Source organism: Anarrhichthys ocellatus, unplaced genomic scaffold (genome assembly GCF_004355925.1).
Source record: "Anarrhichthys ocellatus isolate YVR2014 unplaced genomic scaffold, GSC_Weel_1.0 scaffold7, whole genome shotgun sequence".
Classification (NCBI taxonomy): Eukaryota; Metazoa; Chordata; class Actinopteri; order Perciformes; family Anarhichadidae; genus Anarrhichthys; species Anarrhichthys ocellatus.
In genome coordinates, this window is record NW_022280037.1 from 6511369 (window position 1) to 6521990 (window position 10622).

Below are 10622 nucleotides of genomic sequence, written 5' to 3' on the forward strand. Positions count from 1 at the left end.
TGGGTAGAAGACACTTGGTGGTCAATGAAGGCTTTTAGATAAGTTTCTGATTTTACACACTGATATATAGAGTGCGTTGATATTTCAGTAGCTGTGTGAATCCTCGAGACAGTAGCACAGCCAGATGTGATCAAGGTTGCGCTATGCGACTTGCTTTATTTAAAAGGCCTTCCATTTGAATTCCTGCTTGCATTCACAGTTTGTCACCTATAAAGTGGGAACGAGTGGTGAATGCCAGCAATGTGTAACCAGAGATGAAGCCTGCCATTCCAACTATGCACCAAATGTTGCTGTGTTATTGATCCGATAATCAGATTATGTGCAAAGGTATGCCAGTCTGGGCCACTGTCACAATTTAACGGCTGTTATGTGTGACCCCACCCACTAGAGAGCAGCCAACTATGTGATTGGCTCTAAGCTGAGGATACATGTAGAGTAATGAAATTAGAAGAGTTTACGGGCATAGCGTTCCTCTCAGTTTCCCATGCCAAGCATCTTACTGCCTTCTCACACTAGTTTTGTCACTGGATCCTCCAGGATCTACTCCATAGTTAGTATGCACCCACGGCTATTGTCACATTATATTACTTAGATGTCGATAAACTCTACAGAGCATTAAAAATATCCATGTTAACCATCACACTGTGACAGTTTATATAAGAAAATCCCGGCATCTTTCGTCATTATGGATGCATTCTGTTACAGTGATATTAATCAACTGATTCAGAATTTCCAGAAGAATTAGCAGCAAAACTACTGTAGATTCATTTTATTATAATATAATATGATTTTATTGACCCACTATTAAATGTGTGGGAGCTGTGTTTACTAACTGAACATGTACACTGTGTACGCAAAGCCTTAGGAAATGCTGCCCTCTCCTGGTGTGGTCATAATACTGCAAAAGCCAGCTAGAAAATAAATGAAAGGAATTTCAAAATCTTACTTGTGACTGACTGTTTGTACATACTCGAATCTGTGTGAGGCTTACTGCTCTACAGAGGTTCAGATCAGAACTGCAGAAGCCCCGGAGTTGAGAAAGAAGGGTCTGGCAACTGAAAAACAGATAGAAAGGTGGTGGTGCATTTATTTTATGCCCTTTTAGGTTGATCATTTTACCCGCCAAAATGCATTGCTATAGAACCCACATTAAACTTAGAAAATGTAAATACTGCACCCTATCTTTGGATGGTGGGAATGCTCAGAGAAACTGTCTCTACAAACAGTGTTTTCCTTTACTTTTCTTGTCCATTTTAAGTATTTGCTTTAAAAAAATAAACTTTATTTTGACGTTTGTTGTATATCATTGTAAAGTGAAAATCTTTGGGGGTTGGACTGCTGAACAAGACATTTAAACACGTCACGTTGGGCTCTGGGAAACAGTGAAATCTATGTTCCACTGTTTTTGGACTTCTTATACAAAACAAGCTTGTGTTTGCCTCTACCAGGCAAGATCTTGAAAACGTTTGTGTCAGAATTATAATCATGAGTGCAGTGTGCTTAATTTCACTTTGACCAAAAGTAGCTTTGGAAAAACCCTGGTCTTTTACATGTACTGTATCCGGGTACACTTCAATGAAGGGAAGTGAGTATTATCAGTGCCCAACAGCATTTCCTGAACAGCTGATTTACTGAGTTGTGGTGTCCATCACTGAGTCACTATTTACAGTAAGACAAACCCTAAGATGACCCAATCTAAACCACAGAGACAGTGGGTCATATGGCCGGTCATCGATGACAGTCACATGATACAGGATGCAGGTTCACATTCAGTTTTGAAAATGTTAAATTCTTACATCTACTGAAATTAATGTAATCCAAATTGCATATTTGCCTTTTAAATTATTTGAAGTTGAAATCGCAAACTTGTTGTTGATATTCCATCTTCCACTAAATACTGCGACATTAACTGTAATACCTTTACAGCCTGACACTCAACTTGTTAACTGACTGTATAAGAAAAACCTAATTTGCTCGCCTTAACTTCAGAAATATTGCATAAATGTGTATCTCTGTCCTGCATTTCAGACAGTTAATGTGTCATTTGCAGAGCTGTCATAACTGTAATCTGCGAGCTGAAGGAGGCAAATAAAACACATTGATATGCAACCAAAACAAGTGGTAATAATACAAATGTAAATACACTTAATGTGGAAGTGGTGGTGGAAATCACAGAAAACGTTTTTTTTTTCTGTGCACTTAGTGGGTTTCTGCTTTGCCTTTTCCGAATGCTTTACTCCAACCTCATTTTCAAGGCCAATCACACAAGTGCACAGAAACCTTGAGCTATGAACTTATGAAGTTTTCCTATCAGTTTTATTGACCCTTTATTGACTGTTGTTGCTTTATAGTACACGAGGTACATCGCAAACATTATGCATGTATAAAGTTGCACTTGATTTCTTGTCCTCATAATAAAACCCACTAGCTTCTCTCTCTATTTATACTGTAGGCCAGCATTTCCCAACCTTTTTCTTTACTATTTGTGTTCTGCTACTTACACATGGTTGCATCAGTATTATCAATCAATATGTCATATATAATAATATATTAGTCACAAGGGCCATATTTGTGCATGACAAGTACTTTTACTTTTGATACTTAAAGTATAATTTGCTAATGATACTTCTGTATTTTAACTTAAGAAGGACTTTTAGGCAAGACTTTTACATGCAATGGAGTATTTTTACATTGTGGTATTGAGTAAATGATCTGAGTAATTTTTCCACCACTGGTCAATTGCTTTGTCTTTCTGTGTTTTGGCTTTTAATGAAAGTGTTATAATATATTAAAAGCAGCAGCTCTGTTCCTGCTTTTATTCGTTTCGTGGTAGTGTTAGTAATAAAAATCTCAAGCATTTGTAGAAACACTACCAACAGCAGACTATCAGCTAAAAAACATGAGACAAGCTGATAGAGTTCAATGACATCTGTAAACTTTTAGCTTAGCTCTGAGTTTTTCCTTCACCTAACAGCAACTTTATGGTCTTAAGTATTGTCATGACCTGAAAACCATGTGACAGACAGGCAGACAAGTGAGAAAAACAGGATATCCAGAATAGCAGGAGGGCGGGGGAAAGACAGTTCGACAGCAGTAACTGCAGTGAACTACCATGAAAAAAATGAATATGAATGCATTGCTTGTACAATATATATAAAGAGTTTATCAGACCTAGAATTCACTCTTTTGGTTGTGATGGTTAAGTGAAACAAATAAATAAAGCAAATTCCCAGCTCCGTTTTCTGCTTTTTTCTTCTTTAATACATCTACTCATGTTCCTGACAATGACGAAAAGGGAACATTTGCAGAGCAAATCAAATCTTTAGATGAAAACAGGATGTGGAGACAGAAAGGAAATCTTGAAATGTCAATGGAAATACTCATATATCATGAATCATAAATCAAGCAACACCAAATGTAGAGAAGGGTATAGTTTATCAGAACGTGTGTGTAAATATTTGCCTGTGTTAACAGTATTTAAAGATCTCCAAAACCTCTGAAAACCTTTCAGTGTGAGGCAAAAAGTTGTCAAAACTTAGTATATTTCTGCAAATGTGTACATTTTGACAAGTTTTGTTTAATTAGTTTGAGTATCTAATCAAATAGAAAGGGAAAATTACTTCAATCCACTGTGGAGGAGTTAAAAAAGAAGGGGGAATTATGTATTAGTGGGTGTTAGCTAAAGTAACACCTACATATCCAGGAAATAAGAACACCTCCTTCAGCTACTGAAACACTTTCCAGCGTGCCATATGAGTGAGCTTTCCAGTAAAATAGGTGAGCGACGGCACACGTTAGCGCATGCATAATGTTATTGTATCTGTGTTTATTTTCTGTTTTTATTCTGGAATCAGAAAGCAGTGGTTAAAAAAAAATCCCAACAGTGTTTTTTCACATGAGGACATCACGCTAAACACACGGACAGGCGGTGTTTCTTCCTTATGTGTGATTCCCAAACAACAAACTGCTGAGTAACCGATCATGTCCTCACAGAAAATTCTATGCATTTCATGACCTCAATTTGTATCATCAATCAATATGTCGTATTTAATAATATACTACAAGGGCCATATTTGTGCACGACACGTACTTTTAATTTTGATACTTAAAGTATAATTTGCTAATTATACTTCTGTATTTTTACTTAAGAAGGACTTTCATGGAGGACTTTTACTTGCAATGGAGTATTTTTACGTTGTGGTATTAAGTAAATGATCCGAGTACTTCTTCCACCACTGGTCAATTGTTCTAAGTCTGTCTGTGTTTTGGCTTTTTATGAGCAACTCTTGCTATATAAAGCTAAATAGCATAAAAACCAACAACAAAGTGCTATAATATAATAGAAGCAGCAGCTCTGTTTCTGCTCTTATTTGTTTCCTGCCAGTGTTAGTAATTATTTTTATTGCTTTTATACGAAAGATCTCAAGCATTTGTACATCTGTAAACTTTTAGCTTAGCTCTGAGTTTTACCCTCACTTAACAGCATCTTTATGGCCTTAAGTATTGTCATGACCTGAAAGCCTTGTGACAGACAGGCAGATAAGCAAAGAGACAACAGGATAGCAGGAGGGCGGGGCAAAGACAGTCTGACAGAAGTAACCGCAGTGAACTATGAAAAAAATGAATATGAATGCATTGCTTATACAATATATATAAAGAGTTTATCAGACCTAGAATTCACTCTTTGGTTGCCATCATGTGATGGTTAAGTGAAACAAATTAATAAAGTAAATTCCCAGCTCTGGTTTCAGTGTTTTTCTTCTTCATCTGGTCTCCTTTTGTGTGTTTGACTGGAAAAATAATACGTCTGCTCATGTTACTGACAATGACGAAAAGGGAACATTTGCAGAGCAAATCTAATCTTAAGATGAAAACAGGATGTGGAGACAGAAAGGAAATCTTCAACAACTGGGTTATACAATATATACATTTGTCTGCATTGACAATATTTAAAGATCTCCAAAACCTCTGAAAACATTTCAGTTTAAAGCAAAAAGTTGGAAACGCTCAGTATATTTCTGGAAATGTGTATACTTTGGCAAGGATTGTTTAATTCGTTTGAGTCTCTAATTAAATAGAGAGGGAAAATGTTTGTAAATCATTCAAACAAACATAGTGGGTGTTAGCTAAAGTATCACCTACATATCCAGGAAATAAGAACACCTCCTTTAGCTACTAACATACTTTCCAGCGTGCCATATGAGTGAGCTTTCCAGTAAAATCGGCACACGTTAGCACATGCAGAATGTTATCGTATCTTTGTCTATTTTCTGTTTTTTATTTCCCATCCCTATGTGACTGGAGTCAGAAAGCAGTGGTGAAAAAAAAAAATCCCAACAGTGTTTTTTCACATGAAGGCATCACGCGAATTGTCAAACAACAAACTGCTGAGTAACTGATCAAAATTCTGAGTATTTCATGACCTTCATGTGCGTTTCTTAAAAGAATGGCATCATGAGAACTTCTTAATGCATAACGCACCCATTCAGTATTTCAATGATTGACTTTCTCTTCCTTTTTTCTTTACGAACGGCTGACAGCCACCTGACAGGACGTACTGCTTGTCATAACATGAAGTCAGCTATAAAAGAATGTCTCTCTAACACAGCCCTGCATCAACCACAGGTGGACATATTTCAAACCCTTATCACACCAACATAGGAGCAGGTAAACAGCAACAGCAGAGACGAAAAAATACAAAAAAAAACAGACAATCAGGTACTTCCTGTAATGCAAGTATAGTGACGCAAAGAAGGAAACCGAGAGAGTTTGAGGGAGGGATGACACAAGAGATTCAAAGACACTGGGAAATAGATCTGATACAGTGGTAGCGTGCATGTGACGTCCAACGTCACGGCAGATAATATTTGTCAAACAAACCTGAAGTGAAAGAGTTCAGCCTCAACATGTGTGGTTTCCTGCAAGTCAAAAGGGATCTTTTTTTTTAACCTTTTTCTGCTTTTGTCTCGGTCAGAATGAAGCTGTTGCTGGTTGTTGCTGCTGCTCTGGCCGTGGCCAGCTGCGCCAGCATTTCTCTGGAAGACCTGGAGTTCCACGCCTGGAAACTCAAGTTTGGTAAGACAGTCTTATCAGACCGTTTTCTTTCATTGTAGTCTGCTAACATATAGCAGATCTTGTTCAGGTTTCTGTGACAGTACTGCCTACGAGGCTTAAATTTGGAGTGTGTGCTCATTTACACATAACACACAAGGCCACATGGTCTAAAGAAAAGGGAATTGTAATCTGTTTACATGTTTAAAACTGTACAACCTACATTTAGTTTGTCAGCTAATAAAGGGAGATCTCCAAACTGGAAAAGGATTTAACGGATTAGTAATTTATCACAGATTATTTCCTTCTCTGATTGGCAGGAAGGTCCTACAACTCTCCGGCAGAAGAGGCTCAACGCAAGGAAACCTGGCTCATCAACCGCAAACTGGTGCTGGTGCACAACATCATGGCAGATCAGGGCATCAAGTCCTATCGCCTCGGCATGACCTACTTTGCTGACATGGTATGCACAGAAATGTGGTTTCTGCCATCATTTAGCTTTTAAACTTTCTCCCTTTGTGACTATAACAGCTTGTGAGGATGCAGTGGATGAAGACTTAATTAAGTGACATACTGAATTTTTACCCTCTTCTCCAGGAAAATGAAGAGTACAAACGCCTGATTTCCCAGGGCTGCCTGGGCGTCTTCAATGCGTCTCTGCCTCGCCGGGGCTCTGCTTACTTCCGGCTGCCTGAAGGAGCTGATCTGCCCAACTCTGTTGACTGGAGGGACAAGGGATACGTCACTGATGTCAAGGATCAGAAACAGTGTGGCTCCTGCTGGGCCTTCAGTGCCGTATGTACTGCATCAAGTTGGTGTCCTCTCTTTTGGTAATGCAGGAAACTTTACACAACTGTCTTTTGGTTTCAATCACACTTATTTCTTTCAGACTGGCTCGCTGGAGGGTCAGACCTTCAGGAAGACAGAGAAGCTGGTGTCTCTGAGCGAGCAGCAGCTGGTTGACTGCTCCGGCGACTATGGCAACGAGGGTTGCAATGGAGGCCTGATGGACAACGCCTTCAAGTACATCAAAGCCAACGGAGGGATAGACACAGAGGACTCGTACCCTTATGAGGCTGAGGTAAACAGAAAGCAGTTTGGTTGAAACGTGTTGTGTAGTGTCGTAATGTAGTGTCAGACAGCTGTTTGTCATTATCATGCTAAAATGCAGAGCTGGAGATGGAAATCAACCCATTCAGACAGATTAAAATGACAGTCCTCCATATAAGAGATGTATAATAGTGCCATCTTGTGGACAGAATTAATAGTGGCCCACAACAAACCTTCAATGCAAGGCCGTTTCATTGACAAGTCCATCTCTCAAAACCTTAAAAGTGACGCAGCATGAAAACTCTTGAAAATCTTTTTCATTGCTTGCGCGCCAGTTTTTTGTGGGCTGCCTAGATCAGAAAAAAACGAGTGTCTAATTTGTTGATAACATTTTTCTCTCAATTAGGATGGCCAGTGCCGTTACACTCCTGACAAAGTTGGTGCCACATGCACAGGCTACGTTGATGTGACACAAGGCGACGAAGATGCACTGAAGGAGGCTGTGGCCACCATCGGACCAATCTCCGTGGCCATTGATGCTTCTCATGGGTCCTTCCAGCTGTACGAATCAGGTGAACAGTTTTAAACACGACGTTGCTTCTGCCAGAAAATATTCTCATCAAATCCAAAAAGGAATAGGATATAATATATATATATTTGTTTTCTACCTATCCATATGCCTGTATAATCGGTGGTTTTGTGTTTCTAGGAGTGTATGATGAGCCAGATTGCAGCAGCTCAGAGTTGGACCATGGTGTTCTGGCTGTGGGTTACGGGACTGACAACGGACAAGACTACTGGCTGGTCAAGAACAGGTAAACAACCAAATCTGCTGCTCTTTTAAAAACATGGACTGCAGTCCTGTTAAAACTCAGTCATATTACAGTGGAGACGGAAAGCTGCTGTTGTCACAGACAGCAGCAGTAAGACGTTTTATTTATAGCTGCCAAAATAAATTGAAACTCACTGAGGATGTTGTAAACCTCTTTAACGACCCCATTACTATGAATTACTACCATTATTCCACCTCTATTTGAATACAGATCATTTTGTCTCTGCATGTTGCTAATATTTGCGCTTATGATTGTCTACATGGAGCAACTGAATATTGGGTCATTTGTGTGTTTCTGTAGCTGGGGTCTTGGATGGGGAACCAAGGGATACATCATGATGACCAGGAACAAACACAACCAGTGTGGCATTGCTACTGCATCCAGTTACCCCCTGGTCTGAGCAGGTGAGAGGAAACTTCCTTCCCTTATGACCAAATACTATTAAAACAAGTTAAACTTCTGGGTGTTTGCACAGATACCTCAGTACCTGAAATAATGTGTGTGCACTAACTGGTTGTTGTTCATGTTTATTGGATTTTCAGGTCCAGGAATTTCCTCAGGAAGGAGGAGAAAAGTGACACATAATTTACTTTAATTTCATAAAGAATCTGAGTTTTGCCGTTCAATGGATGTCAGTAGGATCTTTCTGCACTGTTAAAATGATTTACGTTTTATTAAGATTGTAAATAAATGTGAAGACATTGTATTGTTTTACAACGAAAAAAATAAACAAACATGTATGAGTTTATGATTTTGTTGCTTTTCATTGTCCACCGTTATATTAGAAGGATTGATGTGTATTTTGTGGCTCTAGAGAAGTTAGTCCATCTAAAGTTTGGTGCACCACTTTGGTGCAGATTGAAAAATCTACGCAACTATTGGATGGATTGTCATGAAATTTGATATTCCCCAGCCTGTTTTGCCACTATTTTAGTTTTTTCGTGAAATGTCTCAACATCCTTGAAACGGTACAGTTTGCATGTGCATTTACAGAATTAAACTAAGTCAAAGTCAAAGGACAACTTCAACTGCTGTGACAGATTTAGCATATATTTGATGGATTGCCACACATTTTGTGCAGACAATCATGTCCCCCTTAAAATTACTTTTTGGTAGTGGCCTTAAAATCTAGAGTCACCGTCCGGGCGATATTTAATTTGTCCAATACTTTGGCTTATGACCAAACGCCTGCAAAACTAATGACACTTCCATCAGCCTTAGCTTTACTTTGTGTTTAGGGCTAATTAGCAAATGTTTGCAAGCTAATACGCTACACTAAGATGGTGATCCTGGTAAACATTACCCGCTAAACATCAGTGTTAACATTTATGAACAGGTTAACATGCAGATTAGTGTTTAGCTCAAAGCACCACTGTGCCAAAGTGCAGCCTCAAGGAGTCGACCAGCTGTAGCAAGACGTCCCTCTTTAATCTATTAGCTCAGGTTTTAACAACTAGTTGCTCATTTGTCACGTGACATTATTCTATTTTCAAGGGCATGTAGGGATCTATGAATGAATGATTATATGTAACTTTAGGCAAATATAAAATCTTGATGCGTTTACATTTTTTATTTATTTGTGAGATTATGCTATAAACATATCGAGCAGTATACCAGTGAAGAAAACCCCTCATGCAATTCACAGCGGGTCCTGATGCCAATATGAGAAACTCTGCAGTAGCTGTGGCTTGCTGCTACAGCAGCATGCAAATGCAAAGGGTGAGTCTTGCACATGATGCAAGTAACTCATTGCTTTTCACAAAAGACAACGTAGGCTTTTACAGGAAATTATTGTTTACCTCTTGACTTAATCCCTTTCCAAACTATGCATCCGAACGATTTCTAAAAATGACAATGACTGATATGTGTGCAAATCTAACTGTAAATGTATGAATTACAAATGCCTCAAGCTTCCCAGTATACATGACGTAGCTTCAGCTCCTCTTCCATCAGTTTGCCCTCAGTCAAGGCTGATGTGTTTAACAATACATGTTACGCGGTGCAAGAGACATAAAGAGGGGGCTTTTAACATTTTAAATACACTTGCTTTAGTCATAGATTTTCAGATGTGCGCAGTGCATATCCAGTTTGCTTAGAACTTTGCTTGCAGACAAGTTAAACGTCGATAGAAAACATGTCTCGGAAAACAGATTTGATTTTCATATCGTTGGGCTTTACGGCATATCTATAATATTCATGGGTTACACCCTCTTTGACTGAACTAAATTATTCACAAAAAAGAACTGTGCCTGTTGTTTAAAAAGCCTGATGTTTTGACTGCTGCTGTTGCCTTTGGCTTGCAAACCTCAGGCCAAAGATGAAAGCTGTGGGCTGTGGGGAATTTCAGATGTGGAAAATTCATTTTGGTAAAGGAACATCTCCTCTTTGGTCTCTCGTCTTTGTACTTTTTGTTCGATTGGATAGCGTTTCCTTGCATTATCTTTCCGGATACAGTTTTACTTTCTTTAGCATTCTGCGGTTTGTAAAAGGATATCTCAGATTTATATGCAGGTGGGGACGCAGCCACAGAAAAGGAAGAGGTAAAAGTGAAAGGAGATTGTGAACATATAGTGAAACAAAATGACGGAGCCGAAGCGAGTGAGAAATTATACACTTTTGTGGTTGAATCTCTTGTCTGTTGCGGCAAAAAAAAAAAGTCATTATGAATTTTAGAGAATTATCTCATCT

General features: G+C 38.8%; 1 protein-coding gene across 1 annotated transcript; it reads left to right on the forward strand.

Annotated features, from left to right (window-relative positions):
- Positions 1–5611: 5611 nt before the first annotated feature.
- ctsl.1 (cathepsin L.1) lies at positions 5612–8676 on the forward strand. Its single transcript, XM_031847916.1, has 9 exons — positions 5612–5667; positions 5975–6075; positions 6372–6514; positions 6649–6846; positions 6941–7132; positions 7508–7673; positions 7811–7916; positions 8235–8338; positions 8477–8676. The coding sequence occupies exons 2-8, from the start codon at positions 5976–5978 to the stop codon at positions 8332–8334; spliced, it is 1005 nt and encodes a 334-aa protein (XP_031703776.1). The 5' UTR covers positions 5612–5667; position 5975; the 3' UTR covers positions 8335–8338; positions 8477–8676.
- The last annotated feature ends 1946 nt before the right edge of the window (positions 8677–10622 follow it).

What these genes read in the sequence shown, in the direction of transcription:
- ctsl.1 (XM_031847916.1), top strand. Translation starts at nt 5,976, where the DNA reads ATGAAGCTGTTGCTGGTTGTTGCTGCTGCTCTGGCCGTGGCCAGCTGC. An exon ending in TGACCTACTTTGCTGACATG is followed by an intron (nt 6,515 to 6,648) that starts GTATGCACAGAA and finishes CCTCTTCTCCAG; the next exon opens with GAAAATGAAGAGTACAAACG. An exon ending in TACTGGCTGGTCAAGAACAG is followed by an intron (nt 7,917 to 8,234) that starts GTAAACAACCAA and finishes GTGTTTCTGTAG; the next exon opens with CTGGGGTCTTGGATGGGGAA.